Source organism: Dryobates pubescens, chromosome 4 (assembly GCF_014839835.1).
Source record: "Dryobates pubescens isolate bDryPub1 chromosome 4, bDryPub1.pri, whole genome shotgun sequence".
Classification (NCBI taxonomy): Eukaryota; Metazoa; Chordata; class Aves; order Piciformes; family Picidae; genus Dryobates; species Dryobates pubescens.
Window position 1 is genome coordinate 2,382,056 of NC_071615.1, and position 21,722 is coordinate 2,403,777.

General features: G+C 44.6%; 1 protein-coding gene across 2 annotated transcripts in view; it reads right to left on the reverse strand.

The window, feature by feature from the left end:
- Positions 1-21,722, reverse strand: part of USP22 (ubiquitin specific peptidase 22) — a 106,351-nt gene that overhangs the window by 28,404 nt on the left and 56,225 nt on the right. For both annotated transcript variants that reach the window (XM_054180301.1, XM_054180300.1), the window contains one exon: positions 2,240-2,409. In XM_054180301.1, coding sequence (XP_054036276.1) covers positions 2,240-2,409 — 170 coding nt within the window. The remainder of the gene's footprint in view (positions 1-2,239; positions 2,410-21,722) is intronic.

The following is a 21,722-nucleotide window of genomic DNA, read 5'->3' on the forward strand; positions in this document are numbered from 1 at the left end:
GATGGTGTAGGAACCTTCCTGTAGTTGGGACAGGAAAGGCTAAGCAGCCTGCCCCAAATCCACAGGATTTTGGGTTTAATTCTGAGTGTGGAGAAACTGAAACTCACTGGGAAGCAGAATTTTACAATGAGTGCTGACAGAGCTATAAACATAACTTGGTACTTACTGCTTGTAAGCTAAAATAGACTGAGCTGGTTACAGACACTGCAGTTTGGTTTGTGGAGGACTAACTTGAGTTTTACTTCAAGGTGGTTGAGTCACTTTTTGTTGTCCTCCCACAGCACAGAGCTGAAGCATTTCAGTGGGAAATAAGGACAGAGATCACTGTACTGCTGTGTTCAAAGGCTGATATCACAGATATGGCTCTTCCCTCACTCAGGCAACCTCATGCTGCAGAACACTCACTCTGGCAAAGCATGAATTTTGATTAGGGAAAATGAAGGCTGAGGTTCCCAATGTTTTGTATGAAGCTAAACCTGGTTACAAACTAATGTGAATGCTGCATTTAAACCCCATTCCAGACAACCACCTTTGTTATGGGCTAGTACCAGGCCTAGCAAAAAGCATCCCAGGCCATCAACAGGGCACCACATCCAAAAATGGAAACAACAAACCAACCAAAATCAGTCTTGCTCATTCCTCCAGCCCTTCAATCTGTACTGGAAGTCCCACTGCCTCTTTCCCAGGGGATTTTTTTAACATGCATATGTGTAAACAGAATGTGGTGATACTCATCAGAATGAGCCTTGACCACAGCTTGATGAGAGGCTATCAAGATTATAATAGTACCTGTATTCTAAAGCATGCAAATAGGTTTCTCTAGTAAGAGAGGCCAGACACTGCTGTTTCTATAGCAGGACTGCTTAATTTTTATCTAGGCACAGTGGTATTTTCCTGTTTAACTGCACATCTGGTTTCAATAATTCTGCAGCTGCTACCTATTACTGTGCCTGCCTTTTGTTTTCCCCTCCTTTCCTGACAGACTCAGGAATAATTGAAAAATAAATTAAAAAGAAGAACTGTAACATTGAACTAATGACTGATAAGCACCACCACAGATTACCAACTCAGGGGAGCACCCAGTGTCAGCAGAAAACTACTTTCTACTGGGAATGGTTACGAGGGACTTTTATCCTCCATACACACTGAACTCACCTGCAATGACCAGAAAGAATAATCTCTGGTGAAAAAAGGCACAGAAGTAAAATCAAATTGGAAATCAGAAGATAAAGGTAAAGCTGTTTTGAGTTGGTCTCTGAAAGAGCTTCCATGACAGCAGACACACGGGAGACGTGCTGAGTGTACAGACACCTCCAGCTACCTTAAATGCTCTGTGACAGCTTGTGCCAGACCTTTGCTTTGGTTGGGGTTTGCTTGTTTGGCTTTTCTTTACTTCCCAAGAAAGCAGATTTATCACTGAGGGAAAGGCACAGGCTTGGTTTTTGAAGACTCATCTTAAAACTGGAAGAAGCCCAGGCCTTAGCCATAGTCCTTACATTACTGATAGGGAGCTAAGTTAATGAAGCTCTTTGACTTTATTAGGGAATTAAGTTATTAAGGAAAAGATTGAGCCTGTCTCACAGCACAGGCTAAGCCTACAGAGAAAGGCACACTGCAGAGCCACACACCTGAAGAAGAAAGGGAAAGAAGAGTAGCTCATACAAAACTGTACCAACACATTCACTTTTCCATATCCTCCTGGTCACTAGTGGGTTCCCATGTAAGGGCTGAGAGAGCCAAGGTATTTCTCCTTGTTAGAAAGCACTGAATCAAGTTCCTTAAAATCTTTATGTAGACCTACATAACCCAGTGCCTTAGAGACAAGGCTATACACTCCTGCATTATTCTCACTCCCATTATCACCCAAAGAGCCTGTGACATATTTTCCAGTTACAACTTACACCTTTAATTAATGCACATGTTCGGCTTTAAGACTAAAGTCTTGCAGATCAGTCTCAGAAGAGCAGGCAGCACTGTAATTATTTCCAGCATCAGCTTTGCCTAAACAAGGGTGACTCGAAGAGCAGGGCTTAACAGGCCAGTGGTTTCCTTTGCAGCAGTTGGGGTTTTTTTACAGCAGGGTGTCACTCGGTCTTTACTGCTCTCTTTTACCACACCTTGAGGGGAAATGTAATTTGCATCCCCTTTGCATCTGCAAATTGAACACAGTCCTTCCTGGGGTAAGAAACTCAGCCAGCAGGTGGGGAAAGGCAAGGCCAGGGTGGCAAGCAGCACTCACCTCCTGAAAAAGCGTAGACATTTCACAGACCAGACATGAGCTGGGGCTTTGCATTTCACATTTGTGCCTGTCGGAGAGGAAGAAATCTCGCAGCAGTGGAGTGTGGGTAAGTGCCTGGACAATACAGTTCATAAAACATGTGTTCCCAAGATTGATTAGCCCTCGTAGACCTATAAAGACAGAAGGGGGAGGGGAGGCATAAGCATTATCGAGTTAAAAACGGGAAGATTTGCATTTTTATGTAGTTTTTCCCAATGTTGCCACAGATTTACTGTACATGCACAGCTCCAAGGGCAGTTTTATGTTGTTTTAGGTGGGCTATTGGTTTTGATGTACTCCAGTCAAGCTTTCTGAACACCACCAGGATTTGTGTTTTTGGATTCTCAAGAAAACAGGAAAGCTCAAAAGTACACCACCACCACTAGCAGCGTGTTGCAGCGGCTGTTTCGGCCACGTGCCACCAAAAGGTGCCCCCTCCCCGAGATGATACCAAAGTGCAATGACAACCACAGCCAAACCAGGACATTTAAAGAAGTGTTCAGAGGTTTTTAAGTCTCCCTCATAGAGGTCACAAAGCCAGAATAAGGTTTTTTTTTTACTGTTGCAATGCAACGACCACATCTCTAAGACAGGCAGCAAAAAACCCAGCCCTGACCAAACGTCAGGTTGTGACATCCACTGCAGACCTGGCATTGCCTGTTGCTTTTTGTACAAACCCCAAGATCCAACCAAAACAACCTCAAAAGAGAAACTCTCAACAATACTCCTTCCACACCTTTTTTTTTTTTTTAAGCTATGTTAAGCATTCATCTACAATTATACATCCAAAAATTCAACTTGGCATAAGAGGATTCATCACACCTTAAATCAGTAATGCCCAGAGACGATTTCTTGTGCTTGGAAACCAAGATGCTTAAAGGAAAGCTCTTTTGTTGCACAACAGGAGAGAGGTTAGGAGTGGGGAAAGCTTTTCAGTCATTTGCAAAGTCTAAGCAAAAAGAAAAACATGCTCAAAATCCTTGAGTACTCTTCCATCATATCAACATCATCTCACCATACAGAAAGGCTAAAGGAGAAGTGCATCATGTAGACCAGAATGTTTATTTTCCATCAAAAACTTACTTTGGAGTAAGACAAAATGCACTGCTAGGTACAGCTCTGACATTCATTTCACATTAACAGTCCCTTTTGCCATGTAAATTTGATTGCTACACAAATGAAGGGAAAAAATGGGTTACTTGACAGAAAATGAAGACTTTCCTTTCCTTGCCATTCTGAGGTAAAAATGAGCCAATACTGTGGCAATTAAAACTGATGCAGTTCCTTTGCAGTACACCAGATAGTGCTCAAAGGGCTCTTCAGCATCTTTCAGCAGGAGGTGTGGCCCAGTTGCTATGTTACCAGCGAGAAACGGCACTCCATCAGCTTGAACTGCATACAGAGCTCTAGGCCATGGACACACAACCCTCTCACATCATTCTTTCCTGTACCTACATTCAACACCATCCTCCTTCCAACAACTTCCTGTTGCTTCTGTTCACTCACAGTCCAGGACAAAGTTTCTCATTATGTTATGGTAGCTTCAACCTGGGCAGAAAGCTTCCTGAGAGGATTTATTGTTCATGCTGGGAGGCAACGCACATTAGCAAAGTGTTAAGCAGTTAACTTGTTGTAGCAGCTTGAAATGTGGTGTGATGCTTCACCTTGGTACACAATCCTGCTTCAGGCCCCAGTCTATACAAACAGTGTCACAACTGAAAGGTGTTCATGCTGTGCAGGTGAAAAAAACCTTTGGTGAATACCTTTTGTCTACCTCTCTCCTGACTTTCCCCACATCAGACTGCTTGGCTTTGTTTAAATGACAGACTGTGCAGAAAGAAGGCTGAAGGCTCCCTGGACGTGCCTGTGAGGCACCAGGGGGTTCTGAGCAGCAGTCCCTATGTCTCTGTGGAAAACTTGGTCCCTCTGGTTAGCACCAGAATTCCAAGTCAGCCTGCAGAGTGCAGAGAAGACTAGTAGAAAACTAGTCACGAATCTGGAGACTCAGCCTGCAGCTTCTCTTTCCAGTACCTAACACTAAGCAATCACAAAGCAAACACATAAAGGCAGCTTTTGGGAATCATTTATTAAGCATCACTTATTACATGCCTGTGGCTGGACCTTCTTTCCCTGTGACCACAAGAACCAAATCTTCCTCAAAGTTGCCACCAGAAGACTAGTTACAGGCAAAGTCAGGAGGCTTTCTTGGTTTGTTCTGCTTGCTTGGCCTTTTGGTGTCAGGTGTTGGTGGGTGTCAAAGGAGTGCTTCGTGCACTATGACTTCACGGGAATGAACCCAGACAAAGTCACCTGCAAAACAGACAAGGCTGAAATGTGAATACTCCAAACCCTAATACAAGTCAGAAAAGGGTGAGTGTAGCAAAACATGAGAACTTACTTGGCTGCAAAGGGAAACACATAAAGCAGCAGACATCACTCTTATCCTTGAGGGAGCTATGACTGCAGCTGCTACGCTGTCTCTTAAGCTGATACTTGAAATGAAGCAGGTATGATGCACTGAACTACAGCTAAGGTACTGCCTCATCTTGGAAACATCAAAATTTGATGTATGTAACCTGAAGACCTGATAGAAATCAACCCAACAACACATCCTCTTCTGTTTAACTTATTCTTTTCATTTTTTTTTGGGGGGGGGGGGGGGGGGGGGGGGGGCAAGTTTTGTTGGAAACAGCTAAAAATGAAAAGCCTGCAGAGCATTTCTGGGTAATAAAATAGTAAGAATGTGAAAAGTTGCCTGCCACACCTACTCCCTCCCCATTAAAGCTTGGAGATATTTACCCAGAGTAGTCAGCACTGCAACATGTGGGTCATAAATGAACAGCCCCCCAGCTGTGCTGGTCTACTTTTGCTAGCATCAGCAGTTATCTCCACTAGAACTGATCAGTGGGCAGTATCTGTACAGAGGAGTGGGCTAACTAAGGACTGCCAACAACCACCAGCAACAAAGCTGTGCTGCTTTGCAGACTTCTGCTCTGCTTCATGCTGTTATCTTTAGGGCTGGTTTTTATGAACTGTTTCTGAAATGAGCAAGAGCAAGCAGTGAGATAATACATTCTATCCACAGATGTGTGCTTTTGTGCTAAATGCAGTTAGGAGGAGAGCACTGGTTTGCTTCTGATGTAAAGATTGGAGTACACTGCTACTGCTGTCGAGACAAAGTTGTTGTGTACTGTACCATTAGACAAAAAGGAAAATGTCCTTTAATCCTCAAGCATGGTGCACAACCACTGCTCTCATTCTGGCACGTGCTGGACAGGCAGGGTGTAAGCAAAGCAGCAACAAATCTACTTCTGCTATGCCCCGAGGATAGGCAAAACCCATCTGGGAACTTCTTTTTGTATTTAGCATCAAAAAGTGGGTTCTAGACTGCTGGCTTACCTTGGTCAGCTTCAGTTCGTCAATCTTCTTCCAGTAACAGGCTCTGGGTTTTTTCAGGTGCTCAGAGTAATGGATCTGCAACACTGGGCAGTAACTCTTGTTGTGATGCAGAGATCTAGAACACTGGTTCTGCAAGTCCACCCACGCAGGTGAGATGAAAAAACCAAAGCAAGATAAGGAAATTCCACTTCTCTGTGAAATGCAACTGTACAGCTATTAAAGGTGGGGGAAGAGAGGAAATGAGAGGACCACACATGAATATAAACACAGAGAAACCAACTAGGTGCCTAATCTTGCTCTCCTGGAAGCAGTTCTGTTTGTCTCTAAACCCAGGCTTCGTGCTGGGATGGGAAAGGCAGGAGACAAACCAGTCTGAACAAATATTACCACACAGAAACCTGTGATTTATTTGAATGAAGGTTCTGGAAGCAAGAACATAGGTCACCACATAATGCAACTCTGTGAGGCAATCAGGAAACCATTCAAATGCACCAAAGCACAGCCAGCTTGAGATCATTCTTACATTAAACACAAGCTGGCAACACCTGAAGAGGTGGTTTTGGTCCCAGCTTCCCACCTAGTGTTGATGTTTCTCTTGAAGCTCCATCAGACAGTATCAGAAGTCAGCGTGAGCTGAGGAAGCACACACTGAAATATTTAAAGAGAGTTCACCATAACCTGTGGAAACAAACAGCTCAGCAAGGAAAGCTTCTAGAACAGTTTTGGATTTCCATCCTGTGTTCAAACCACAAGAGCTGCAGCAGCTTTTGAGAGCACCTTTCTGAAAAGGAATTCCAAGGGACAGCCACCCTACCTACTTGTTAACCCAGATTCTCTCCCAGCTCTCACGTTTCAGGTACAGACCACAATGCACAGCACCAGGATGGATCTGTTACAGACACTGGCCCCAGCCAGGCCAGTACACTCCTGTTCCACTTGCATGCCAGAAGCAGCAGCCTTTTGCTGTCACTAACTCCATTAGCAATTACTCTCAAGACAAAAAATACTCATTTCAGAGAGCAGCAGGCATGTGAAATTCCAAGGCTACACAGGAAATGCAAAACACTGTGTGGCACTAGTGATCATCACCTGAGTTATAAAAGTAATATCCATGGGCTTTCTGGTGAATTCATTCTGCACCACACCAGCTAGAGCATCCTTTCCATGATGAACCTACTGACACCTGCAGAGGCAGGAATACTGAGTTGAATGTTCCAGAAATGCATTTTACAAGGCATTTCTCACCAACTTCCTGGTGACCCACTTGGGTTTTAAATTGTTTTGACAACAACTTAAGAGAAAAGCTCCATAAGCTGCTGCTGCAGGCAAGTCAAATGAAAGTATCTGCTCTGGGGAGACATCACCTGCATCCACCTCTGGAGCACTCAACACAGGAAGGAAACGGACCTGATAGAACAGGTCCAGAGGAGGGCCACGAGAATGATCAGGGGGCTGGAGCACCTCCGCTATAAGGACAGGCTGAGGGAGCTGGGAGTGTTCAGCTCTGGGGAGACCTAATAGCAGCCTGCCAGTACCTGCAGGGGCTACAAGAAGGCTGCAGAGGGACTGTTTGCAAAGGCCTGCAGTGACAGGATGAGGGGCAATGGTTTGCCATTAGAGGAGATTTGGAGTGGATGTTAGGAACATGTCCTTTACTATGAGGGTGGTGGAACACTGCAACAGGCTGCCCAGGGAGGTAGTTAAGGCCCCATCCCAGATGATCTTCAAGGTCAGAGCCTGATCTAGTGGAGGATCCTCCTGCTGACTGCAGGGCAGTTGGACTACATGACCTCTGGAGGTCCCTCTCAACCCAAACCATTCTATGATTTCAATCACATGATCTTAAAACCAACTTAACAATTCAGGATCTCTACCTTCAGCAAACACAGCATGGGAGTGGTGAAAGGTTTTTCCTACAGAGGTTATCATCTCTATATTAATAATTTTCTTATAGCCTACCATTCCATTATCTAAAAATTCTTCTTGAATAGCATTTCTGTGTTAGTGCATCACAACTCATAGGCCATGTTGAATCCTGCAGCCCTGGGAGGCTGACAGAGGAAGATTGTATTTACATAATGCTGCTATACAAATCTGGATTTCTCTTGCCTGTTTTAATTACAAACAAGTACTTTTATTTGTCACTGGGAGGAATCCAATGCAGCCCCATCTCATCCAGAAGGCCTAGCAGACACACCTCCTGAAGGGCATCTTTAGTTTCTGACCTGCTCTCCCATCATTGGGGATCCATGAATGAAGGCCACTCTGGAGAGTACTGGGATTAGAGCAGGAAGTCAATTTACCTGGGTTTGGGGTTTTGCCACTGCTTGTCCTACCCAAACACACCAGAGTAACGAGGTGGGGTTTTTCCTTACACACATTGATCTAATGTTGGCATGCTCCCCCCCCCCCTCCCCCTTCTGGGAAATGAACAGAAGAACAGAGAGAAAACTGATTTAAAACATGGAAGTGAAAACAGAACCAGTCAGTAGAAGACTATAAAGAGTAAGTGTTAATAGAGAGAAAATAAATTACAGGACTATTGTAGCTAACACTGCATTATGCATTGAACCATAAATTCTGAGTTCACCCACCTCTACACAGTCACAAAGGCAATTCAATCAGAAGAGGCTTTCTGGAGGAGAGGGGAGGAAGAAAAAAAGAAGTATTTGCATTCTAAATGAAAACCCATCCCCAACCTTCCCATTGCTGGCAAAAGAATTCTGGATCACCACATTTTTTCCATTAGCAGTGAAATAACAGATTGCTCAATAGAAAAAAGTTTGCTCCTGTGTACAAAAGAGAATTGTCCTCAAGTCTGTTTTCAGCTGAAAATCCTCATGGCCAGCTATAAAAGATGCTAACAGTGGAGGAAAGAAATACACACCATGAACAACCCACATATAGCAAAAGCATCAGCTGTTGAAAGAACCAGAATATAGTAACTGTTCTTCCTTCTGTGTTTTATTGGCACCAGGAGACAAAGACTGTTTAGATGGATGAACCACCCAAACCCAGAAAGTTGTTATAACACATCACTGCTGAACAGAGTAAGTGGAATTCCTCCACCCCATGCAGTAAATACAACGTGGTGACCTTAACTACATGCTCTGACCTCTGGTTGTTGTTCTTAACATACTCATTACTGGCCAAGAGTTGCTGGTTGGGGTTTCTTGGTTGGGTTTTTTTTTGTTTGTTTGTTGTTTTAAGAGAGTCAATTCCTCACCTTTCAGCTTACCAAGAGATTCAAAACCACCCAAACACATCAGTTCCTATTTCCCAGGTTTGCTGCCTGTAAGAAGAATCTCACCTTGAGAGTTATGACTGAAATGCAACACACAAACAGATGCTCAGGTGCTTTATTTAGGTCCATATGACAACTCCAGCTCTCATTTTTGGTAGTCTCTGGCATACTTGTGTGCAGTTCTGGAACAACTCCAACATTCACAGGAGACTTTTGAGATTCATCCTGTTTTACCTTACCATTCAAAAGTCATTGGTTTTACCCTTTTCCTCCCTTAAAACACCCCCAAAAAACATGCAGGTTGCCAAGAGGTAACAATTAGGGAGGACATATGCATGGCAATGTTGGTTGCACCTGCTCAGCAGCAGAGATGAACATATTTGCTAGCATGCCTACGAGGGGGATCAAGTTTACCCACACCACAAGGTAAAAACAGCAGCACTGGTCCTGCAGAGGCAGGATTAAGGTAGTCCAGCCCAAGCAAACATGGTTACATTCCTTATGTAACCAGACTCAGTGCCTCTGCAGTGCATTCCCCAGTCCCTCCTGGAAGGCTTTCCCTTGGAGGCACAGCACTGGGCCAAGGTGTTGGGAGTGTTTACAGACCGGGCACGTTCCTGCTGCTCTGAGCCTCAGCTGAATTTGCATTGGCTTAGTGTGGATCAAGCCACCAATGATGTTTTCCTAGCACTTAGTTCATCCCCAGCCCTCTTACTTAATGAGCAATTGATTGCATTCACTGCTTTTATTCAATAGCTCCAGTGACATCACATAAATACTTACATAATACACACTTACAGAAGGGACAAAGTACATCAAGGTAGTGCAGATGTAATTGGAAGACAGAATAATAATTCAAGAGCAAGTTGTTAAATGGGAGAAACTATCTGAAATCAATTGAATTCAATAAAACCAATTGTGAAGTAGGAAGCAAGAACAATTAAGTGGACAAACACCAAGCAAGGAGCAATGGTTGCAGCAGCTCAACCTGAACGACTTAATACCGGGCTGCAGCTCTGAGACCAGCAGCATTTTGGCACCGAAGAGGAACATGAGAAGGCCTGGGAGGAAATTATTCTGCCCTGGTGACAGGAAAACCTCAGCTGCATGATGTCTGGAATTGAGCACCTATTTTAAAAGGGAGGCATGCAAACGAGGGAGGAGAATAGGACTGAAAATTTGCATGAAATTAATATTAGAGACTGGAGAAACAACTGAAGAACCTACTGGTTGAGGTAATTAATTAACAGAGAGAGTGCTGATGGAGGAACAGCCAGGATGACAGTCTTCAAGTGTGTTACAGGTCACTGCAAAGAGGACTGTAATTAACTCTTGTGGCCTACCAGAGCTGTAATAAAGAAAAGAGACTCAGCTCCTAAGAAGTGAAATTTAATTAGATATTAAAAATAATTGTCTCTGAGTTAGGAAACATTGCAACAGGGGAGTTTTGGACTCCCAGTTATTGGAGTGATTCCAGAAGCAGCTCTGTCAGCCATCAGGAATGCCCCAGCACATTGACCCTGACTCAGAAAAGGTGTGTGACACCCCCTCCACTTTTTCATCCTGCGACTGCTCACACATTCAGATTAATATTACAGTATGATCTAAACCACAGGAACCAGCTCTGACAGGGAGGGGAAAGCTGAGGGCATCTCCACACAACAGCTAAGCCCATTTTAACAGCTCACCAGTGCCAAAAGGGTTGTTCCCCTAGCACTGAGCTGGCATCTGTTTGATTCCACAGTGAAATGGTTCACCTTGCCCATCAGACAGACAAAAAGAGTCTCACCTTGAGGGGATGAATTCTTCACTTGCAAACAGTGATAAGTCTTTGACCTGTTTGAGCAGGTTCACACAGCTCATAGCAGGTCAGAACTAAAGGCCAGTGCCAGAATGATAGAGGGATGCAAGAACTGTAGGTCTCTGTCTCAGAGAACCACTCCTCAGATCTCCTCTACTGTAATAAACTTCCAGGGCAAGCAGTTGTCCAGAAGCCAGAGGTTAGGTAGCAGAACAGCAGCAGCCCTAATGCCTGTAGCCCTATTCCTACCACATAGCTCTGGAAACCAGAATTAACTGTCCTGCTGCCACTCAGGAAGGGACAGAGAACAGGTAACAGCTGCTGCTAAAATCAGGGCTGCTGGCTGTCCTCAAGGTCATTTCAGACGGTGTAGGTATTCTGCGTATGAGCTTCTGCATTTGTGGCTCGATGCATCACTCACTCACTCCAGCAATGCAAAAAGAGTAGTGGGACAAGGCAAAGAGATGGCCTGGATCTGGTATTTCAGGGTGTATCAGGAAAAGTGTCGAGTTTACAGCCATCAGCAGAGCTCCAAGTCAGTTCTGGAGGAGCTCTGCAGTGTTCCCCGATCCTGTGTTACCTTCCAGAGAAAAGCAATCATGCAACACTCGGCTTCCTAAAGGCTCAGCACAGGAGATACATGCTTGTAGCTTACCTAACTAAAGAACTTCCAGTAATGATAGACAATTAAGCAGCCACACATGGAGGTAAAGAGTCAGTGAATGTTACCTTTAACTTTGCCAGATGTGGGAGACAAACACCCATTTCTAACAATGGCTACCAAGGAAGCTTTACTATAGATTCTTCTTCCTCAGAGCAGCAGAGCAGCCTTTCCACACATGCTGCCTGGACACCCATTGTGGGGAGAACCTAAGGGCAAGTGACATCCTTGGAGCAAGCAATCACAGAACCCCTGTGGTTGGAAAAGATTTTCATCAAGTCCAACTCTTACCAGGGTCACTACTACACCACACTCTTGAGCACCATATCTAGATGACTTTTAAATACCTCCAGGGATGGTGATTCAGCCATGGGATGGTGATTCAGCTACTTCCCTGGGCAGCTTGTTCTACTCTGGTAACCCTTTCAGTATCATTTTCCTAATGTCCAACCTAAACCTGCCCTGAGATAACTTGCTGCCATTCAAAAGAGATCAGACAAGTTACCAAGAGTGTGACCAAGCACCCAAAGTGTGGCATTTTGTAGTATTATTTTGCAGATTACACAGAGCCCTCAAGCCAGACAACGACTCCTGGGCATACACAGCATGCCAGGCACAAAGTACTCACTCCACTGCACTTAGAAGCTTTGAACCAGTTCACAGTGATGACAAACCATGAAGCACTTCACAGCCCAGAGGAGCTTCCATTCTTTGCCTCAGGGCACATTCCCCATGATTTCATTTACCTGGGGGTACTCTGCGAGTTCAGTGGTGTACAAGCTCTGTGCACCTCCATTCTCCAGAAGATCACTGACCAAGAACACTTATTTTGATGTGTTTCTCCGGGCTTAAGGCACTTCAAACAAGGCAAGTGAGGTCCCTGAATGGTGTGGGCACAGCAAGGCAGGCTGTGAAGTTACAGCCTGCCATTTACTTGGCAGTAACTGTATGCTTGGGTTAAGACCAAGCACACAGACAAGACAGGAGCACTCCGTGTCCTTTAGGTTCTCATCCTTCTGATATGGTGGTAAGTGGCTCATGTGTGCACACCCTTGGCCTGGTAAAATGAGTCAGCATTCCTAAATTATCTGGCAATGCAAACAAACAAACCTCCTGAGGTTAGTATTTCATATAGCCTGTGTAAACAGAGAAGCTGTCTCTAGCAAGACAAGGGCCGGTGAGTATTAAATGGGAACTTAGATTAAGCAGCATGCTTCCAAAGCAAACCAAAGTGGTTTGGGCAACACCACTCACTGACAAGTGCACTGACTCTTCCACTGAAATCACATGAAAGACAGCTGTGAAAGATCTTGAGAAGTCACCTGGTCTACCCCTCTACCCCACAGCAGAATTCCAGCTACCTGTATTATACCTGGCACGTTTCTCTGAATTGCTCTTAAAACTTCCCAGGGATGAGATGCTGCAGCATCCCCTGCTGCACTTCCATTCTGAACTGTTCCAGTGTCATTGCAGCAAATAAATTAATGCAGAGTTTAAGAACTGAAACCACATCGAGTCAGGAGATGCCCATGCACTATGGAATTGCCAGATAAGCAGCAGTGTGAGAGCTCCTGCCTTCAAATACTGTCTTTTTAATACTTCAAACAGCAACAGCTTTACAAAAGCTCCTTGTCCAAGATACAGCAGTATCACTGCTTTTTTTTTTTTCCTACTGGAAATTGCTTTGCACTTCAGTGGGTATGGCATGAACCACATCCCCCCTAAGGAGGGAAAAGATAAATTAAGACAAAAGCCTTCTGTGGACCAAGCCTGGCCAACACGCTCCCAAATTAATCACAATTAGAGGGAGAAAGAAAAGATCAGAATACAAGTCAAAGCATTTCCCTCTAGAGTAAACATTTTTGCTGCCTTGCAGCTGCAGGGCATGACAGCAATCCTGATAAAACCCCATAAAGTTTCATGAGACAAGTCCAGAAGGGGTGGGTGGGATAAAAACAACCCCAAAATTCCAGGAGCAATTTTCTCCAGGACAGGCTGTGAAATGGACTTGTTCTTCCTGCTAGAGCAGAGGCTGCCCTGTAGTAGAACAGTTAAGAGTGGCCTGGATTTTATTTGTTTCTAAGTGCCAAGAGAAGGCCTTTGCCCAAACTAAGGTGATGCAGTCAAATCCACACCTAAAAACTGATTTGGAACTACTTCTAACTGTAATAGGCTTCTACAGGAATTTGATGTCACCAATAGCCAAGCTCAAGCTTAAAATAAATGTGAGGCAGGAGGAGCAAGGGGAGCTAAAGCCAAGGATCTCTGCAATACACCAGATTAGTTTTGAACCTCTTGCTAAGTCACCTAGCAAGAAGAGGCCCTGTGAGCACTCTGTAAATAAAGGTCAGGGGTTGTTTTCTTCAGAAGCACAGAAAATGGGAGGGTTTAGATCCCTAACTTCTTATCTTCAGCATTTTGGCTGACCATCTGCCCCACAAAGTTGTTTCTCTCTCTCAGGTGTCTCAAGGAGAAACCACTGCATCACATTCTCAAACCCAGCAAGCTGTACAGGCTGCAATAATCATCCATGGCAATCGTTTCGCCCCATTTGATTCTCTCCGCTGAAATGAGTAAGACTGAAGAAGACATCAAACTCTGCAGCACAACTTGTACCAGACCCCTCCATCCTCCAAATTCTTATCTTGGCATATCATGACTGAACTGAACAAATTTTGTCTGTTGTGCTTCAACCTGATGCAGTGTCTGTCAGGCTCTCTTAGACTCATTACCGTTGGAAAAGACTTCGAAGATCACCGAGCCCAACCATCAGCCCAACACTGATGTGCCCACTGAACCATGCCCTGCAGTGCCACATCCACATAGCTTTTGAACACCTCCAGGGATGGTGACTCCATGACTTCCCTGGGCAGCCTGTTCCAATGGCTGATGCAAGGGAACACCCTGGGGATTGCATATGGACAATCTGGATCTCACATTTTCAGAACATGCAGAAGAAGAAAACATCTTTCCTACATGGCACTGGGAATAAAACACATAATGCTTTGATACTCAGAACAGATTTGATTAGCTGATCCCTGGAACACACACAGATCAATTGGCTGGAGCAGAAAGGTGAAACAACATGCACTCCCCAAGGGTACCCCTCACTGGAAGTGTTTAAAAAGAGCCTGGATGAGGCACTTGGTGCCATGGTTTAGTTGATCAGATGGTGTTGGATGATAGGTTGGACTCAATGAACTCCAAGGTCTTTTCCAACCTGGTTAATTCTGTCCACCACATCAAGAACTAGAGGATCAAAAAGCAGCAACAAAAAGGTGCCTGTTCCCAAGGAGCAGAAGACATGACATGAAATGGTGCATACAGACCTATGCACTGCAATAAACACCTCAGTTGAACAAGGAAGCCAGACCCTTACAAACTGTGGTGCTACACTGCAGCATACTGCAGTGAAGGGGGCCTACAAGAAGGCTGGGGAGGGACTTCTCAGGTTATCAGGTGGTGATAGGACTAAGGGGGAATGGAATGAAGCTGGAGGTGGGGAGATTCAGGATGGATGTGAGGAGGAAGTTCTTCACCATGAGAGTGGTGAAGCCCTGGAATGGGTTATTCAGGGAGATGGTTGGGGCCTCATACCTGGAGGTGTTTAAGCCCAGGCTGGATGAGGCTCTGGCCAGCCTGATCTAGTGTGGGGTGTCCCTGCCCATGGCAGGGGGGTTGGAACTGGATGATCCTTGTGGTCCCTTCCAACCCTGACTGATGCTATGATACAGAGCTAAATGAATTTAAAGACATTCAAAAAAGAGATGAGAAGCTCCTAAAGCAACCACATAAAAATAGGAGCAGCTCTGTCTCACACACCCTACAAAGCCCAGTTCAAGGCATTAAAGTCCTCTGAGCCAGAGCATGAAAATAATAATGAATCTGATAACTGCAGGAAGGTCAGGGAGAACAGACAGAAGACTCCTCAACATCAAAAACACAGCAACAAAAACCACAGTAGCAGGCAAGGAACAGGAACTGTGTTTGTCAAAACAAATGAATGATCAATATGGAGCATTATGGCAACTGGCCTTTAAAAGCTACTTAAGTTGTAGAGCCTTCAGTGTATTTTTATATGGCAAGGGGGGGGGGGGGGGGGAACCAAAAAGCCTCCATACAGAGAAAAAAAAATACTTGAAAAGGTGGCACAGAATAAAATATTCTCTTTGCCCTCCCCCAAAGCAGCCAAACTTAAAAGCTCAGTGAGATCTTGCACGATCTGCACAGAAGCACAAGGCTTGCAGTGAGAATCCTGTGCAGATGGCATCTTTGAAGAACAAGAGGTACTCCCACCAAACTGACAACATCAAATTCACACCCCTCCTTTCCCCCCAATATCACACCATATGCTGCCTACAAGTTTTTACCCTTCCTCCAAGCAGATTTCACAAATTAATAACTTAAGGAGCAGGCTAACTGCCAGGGGAATTAGATGCATCCAAATAGATTAATATGCACAAATGATTTGTTGATGAATTGGCACGGAGCTCTTCCAACGATCCGCAGCACGCAAGCCCGGCCACATGCTGTTTATGCATATCCCCCTTTTCAGTATAGACTCAATCTACCTTCTGTCCACACAAAGCCCAACTCTAGAAGCAGATAGGAAAGAGCAGAACGGAAGGTCACAGTAAATAGAATCCACAAAAGAACAAAACTGAGACAGAGATCAGTGGCCCTGTTGCCAATGCCGCGCTCCCTGCAGTGACATGGAGCTGATCAGGTTAAAACAGAGTGGTTAAGGAAAGTTTGTTTAGCTGGGTTGGGTTTTTTAACAGTAAAGAGAAAGAACCTTCTGATGCCAAGGGTGTGTCTCTGCCCATGACAACAGGCACATGCAATCAGTGTGGCTACATGGGCTAATTCAGAAGGTATCTGGCTCCTCATGTAGAGATTCTGAAGGCATGTTGGCATTGCAAAACTACATCCTCCAGCTCCGGAAAAGCTTTGGTTTCCACAGAATGCTGCTGAAAGGAGGAGTGACAATTCTGTAGCTTGGTGTAGTGTGGTCCAGAGAACAAGAGACACCACCTGCTCAGCTCAGGGTTAGCTGTTGAAGAGCTCTGCTCTTTGTTCTGAGAGACTCCAAACCCCTTTAGCACATCTGATTTGCTGTAAGCATCCACTGTTTGGATTATTTTTAAGCTAGGTAAACACTACTGGAAAGAAATGCCTTCATGAAACCGCTTCAATAAACAAAGAGAGACCCCAAACAAACAAAAAAGCCCTCAAGAAGAACAACCAACTAACCAAAAGCAAGCAAAAACTCCAAAGCCCTCCACAGAAACAACCAACCAGCCAAAATCAACCAACCAACCAACCCAAATCAGACCCCCAAACAAACAAAAAGCAGCCCTAACAAAAACAACCAACACCAACCAAAAACCCCAAAGCCCTCCACAGAAACAACCAACCAGCCAAAATCAACCAACACCAAACAAAAACCCCAAACAAACAAAAAGCAGCCCTCAACAAAAACAACCAACTAACCAACACCGAACAAAACCCCCAAACAAAGCCCTCAACAAAACCAACCACCCAGCCAAACTAAGCCAACCAACCAAAACAAACAACCCCCCCCGACACACCACAAGAACTTTTCTGATCTAAATACAGTTACCACGCTCAGAGGGTCAGGATCAAATTCTGCCCACACATTGCTGCTGGATTTCTCTTGATAAGGAAACTCCCACTGCCATAAACCCCCATCCAAGCAGCTGATGAACAACTGCCTAACATTTGCTGCATTTTTCATGTGAAAAGCTTCATGTTTTGACTGCATATTGAAGTTATATAATGGCTTAGTGGAGAAAGTACAGCAGAGGGTGGTGTGGGGGGGAAAACCCTACCATTACAGACAGGTGAAGCAAACAACTGAGTCAGCAAACATTTTACAGTTGAAAGTTGAATCAGCACCTCAGATGGGGGAGGAAAAGAAAGTTAAAAAGGCTTTTTTGGTGCTGCTACCTAAATGGATCCAAATGCTGAAGTTTCACCTGAAAAAGTGCAGAACAGAATTTTAGGAAAGTTAAGTGGGGAAACTGTCAACTAAAAATGCTGTGTGGGGGTCAGTAACAACCTCTGCAAATCAAAACTGGTCTGTATGGATCAGCAACAATCTCAGATCCACTTTTAAAAAGTCCAGAGGAGGAAAAATCAGGTTGGAGTTAGAAGTCTGGCAGAAGGACCTGGGGTGCTGGTGGATGAGAAGCTCAACATGAGCCACCAGTGGGTTTTTTAGTTCTGAAGTCTGTATGAAATCATGAACTTCCCAGCCACCAAATACACCCAAATGTTCTACTCTGGATGTGTGAAGTTTCCTCAGCTTATTAATTCATGTCAGAATATAATAGAATGGAGCAGACCAGGTTGGAAAAGACCTTTGAGATCACCGAGTCCAACCTATCACCCAACACCATCTAATCAACTAAACCAGTGCCTCATCCAGTCTCTTCTTAAACACCTCCAGGGATGGTGACTCCACTATCTCCCTGGGCAGCACATCCCAATGGCCAATCTCTCTTTCTGTGAAGAATTTCTTCCTCACATACAGCCTAAACCTCCCTTGGCACAGCTTGAGACTGTGTCCTCTTCTTCTGGTGCTGGTTGCCTGGTAGAAGAGACCAACCCCCACCTGGCTACAACCTCCCTTCAGGTAGTTGTAGACAGCAATAAGGTCTCCTATGAGCCTTCTCTTCTCCAGGCTAAGCAACCCCAGCTCCCTCAGCCTCTCCTCCTAGGGAATTCATTATGTACCATCACTTTAAAAGGCTAGTAAGTTAAATATGCAACAATATAAGCCACATGATCTGATCACTGATTCAAGCTGCTCAGAGTTTGCCTTATTTACATAAAAAGCCTGGTAAGTTCATTTTCTGTTTAAAATTGACTTCCTGGATTACTCTTTAATTTCAAGGTGACAATCCAAGAGCAGTTAATCCTTCCTGGCTTTGCTGAAAACAAATGAAACTATAGCTTGCTGTCAGCAAAAGGAGGCTCTCCCTTCCTCCCAGCCACACATCCCTTTCTGTGCCATCCCCTCCTCAGGCCAGCTTTGTGCATGTCAGAACCACTGTGGAGCTGTTGAGTGCTGTGACACAGCAGAACACTCCTCTTGCAAAACCACCACCAACAAAAAGCACAATGTTTCCTGCCAGGTTAATGAACTGAACAGACTGTAACCAGCTTGACAGCACAAGAGTGAATGCCCAGGAGAGCCTGGGACCATGTGGCTGGAATTAAGGGGAAGCATACACAAGGATGAACAGAAAGAAAGGATTGTCCCCTGATGGAAGAAAGCTTTCACCTCAGTTGCAGTGTATGCCTTCACCCTTAGCATGTATTAGAGAGAAGTATATTGCCAGTTCTTCTGCTTAAAGCATAGCATCAGTGTGGAGAAAGGGGAGAAGGAAGATAATTATACTCTTCCTGCTTTCATCAAAAATGCCTTTCAGAGTCTGGTTCCCAATGTTCATTAAAGAGTTGGCTCCTGCAAAACCATGACATGAAATGGAAACAAACAGGACAACATACACTGACATTAGCTCATGGCCTTTCTCAGAGGGCATAAAATGCAATTGAATGCAGAGATAGCAAGAGCTGAAACCCTCCCTCATTCCTCAGTGAAGGAAGCCTGAGATAGAACAGAATAGAATTAACCAGGTTGGAAAAGACCTTTGAGATCATCCAGTCCAACCTATCATCCAACACCATCTAATCAACTAAACCATGGCACCAAGCACCCCATCCAGTCTCTTCCTGAAGAAGGCTCTTCAAACATGAGGGGGTAAGATAACTTTCTTTCTGTAACAAAAGTTTCTGGGACAGAAGTTAGCTCATTCCAAGCAAGTAAACACTGCAGGGACTGCAGTGATAATGTTTGTTTCCCTAAGCTCACCCAGGAGCAGTTAAATCATAGATAACTCAACCAGTGCCTGCTGTGATGATAAGTCAGAGTGACATTACAGCAGTGATGCAAATAGCTTTCTGGCACCAGCTTGGGTGATATGCTCTCAGACAACAATCAATGCACAAAAAGGCTACTGAAGTATCAGCTTCTTTTGGAAATGCCTTCTGCAGAGGGAAATTTTAGTTGTTAAGATCAAAGAGGTAAACTTTGGAAGCCTATCAGGACTTTCTGAAAGCAAATCTCTACAAACCTCAGCAAGTCAATCACAGCTTCTGGTTTAGAATTGTTGTAAGATTCACATCTCTGGTTTTTCTTACAATTCTTTGGAAGCTTTGAGAGGAAGAGGAGTTCTCCTTATTTTTTACTATCAGGTTTATCAATTTTAGGCCTAGGAAAAACATTAAACAACTCAGTCCAATGGGAAGAACTCCTGCAAAAGGTAACCCAGAAAAGACCTCCCTGCTAAATACTACTTTTTTTTTCCCCCCCCCTTCCTTTTTTTCCTTCCCTCCCCCAAAATCCAGCCTTTCAGGAAAGTTTTCCAACCAGCCAACCACTCTAATGAGAGGGTGGGTGGGGAAAATAAAAATAGTCAGAGAAAACATTCACCTGAGAAGCCTTACAGACAGTTTTCCTTTCCTACACCACACAGCAGACTAAAAAATATTGGGAATCAAAGAGACTTCTCTTCAAGGTGTGCTTTGTGTGCTCATGATTTCAAACATACAGAAGTATTGCTGCTTACAGATTCATGGCTTCTGCACTTAAGTGACAGCTAGAAATTTGATGCTGTGCCAGGCCATGTTTTTCATTCCACTTTTCCATTTAAGCTACCTCAAGTAGCACACAACTACAGAGAGCACCCCACAAAGCTGGTGCATTCACAAGCAGCTTCCAAGTCCTGATGCTGGTTTCAACACCTTGGAAGTTACAGCTACTTCAGCAGAAGCTGGAATGCTCCTGGTGGCTTGTTTTGAGAACCAGAAATATTTTCCAGGCCACTGTTCCTCTTCCCTTGCCACCTTCACACAGGAGCTCTGCTGCAATATTTATTCCACTCATGCTGCTCTTTGTCACATCACAGTGCTCAGCATTGCACAGCTGCAAAACCCACCTGCTACTCCCCACCTCCCCCCACCCCATTGCTCTTTCTGAGCAGGATCTGTTCAGTCTCCTATACCAGCCATCCCCTCTGCCTTTTTGCAACACTGCAAATGGGAATCCCACGTGGCTCCTGCTGATTATCCCTGTGCCTCAGGAGTCTAATTCTTCCTATTGTTAACATACCAATCTTTATCCACAAAGTGGCTAAATCAGATGCTAATCGGGAGAGCAGCTGATCCCAAGCTAATACACTCTGCACCCAGGAGAAGTGATCTGCTGGGGATATTAATGACAGCAGAGCAAGATGAGCTCTGGAAAACAGCTCCCCAAAGACACTGCAGCACTTTCAGTCCTACCCCCTCTCCCTAAGAGCAACTTAGCTTGTGAACTTGGTTACTCACCTCCCCTGCCAAGAGCAGCCACTTCACAGGCAAGAAGAGACTGAAAAAAATTAGATCTTCCATTTATGCTGTTAGAATCTCCTTTAGTAATTGTTAGGTCTCACTCTTCATACAATTGTGTCTTCATAGGACACCAGAAACACCAGCTCAATCCAAAACTCAAGATGAACATGTCTATGAATAGATATATTGACTACTCTAGGCCAAGATTCAAAGAATCATAGAATTGTTTTGTTGGAAGAGACCTTTATGATTATGGAGTCCAGCCATTAAGCCAGCACTGCCAGCTCACCACTGAACCATGGCCCTCAGCATCACATCTACACAGCTTTTCAATCCCTCCAGTGATGAAGACTCCACCACTGCCCTGAGCAGCCTCTTCCAGAGCTAGACAACCTTTTCAGGAAAGAAATGTTTCCTTCTGAATTTCCCAGCCACTGCCATTCCCCCAGCCTGACCTACTTCACCTGAGAACAGCTGCGCCAGCACACGGGAGAACACAGCACGCTTCAGCATCTGGGGCACAACAAGGTCTGAGAATCTCTTGAGCTGATATTGCCACCCAAGAGTGGATGGTTATGGGTCAAGTAGAGTACAGGCCCTTCCTGAATGCATTGAAATACAAACCCCCAGCATTTCAAATCTGCTTGAACATCACAGTATTAAATGCCTTACAAAACCCACACTGTGGGACTGGTTTTCATCGACAGCTTCTTGCATGGACACAGTTTAATGTTTCCACCCGGTTACAGTGTGTTCCAAGTCACTTTGAAGATGCTTATGTGCAACATTGGGAACAGTCCTTTGTTTACATCCTAAAAGGCAGGAATGAGCACAGTTTCTGTAGCCTCTGGCAGTGCCCCACATGAATTTTCTTCTTGCTCAGTGGCAAAACAGTAATTCAAGCACAGTTGCCTATTCT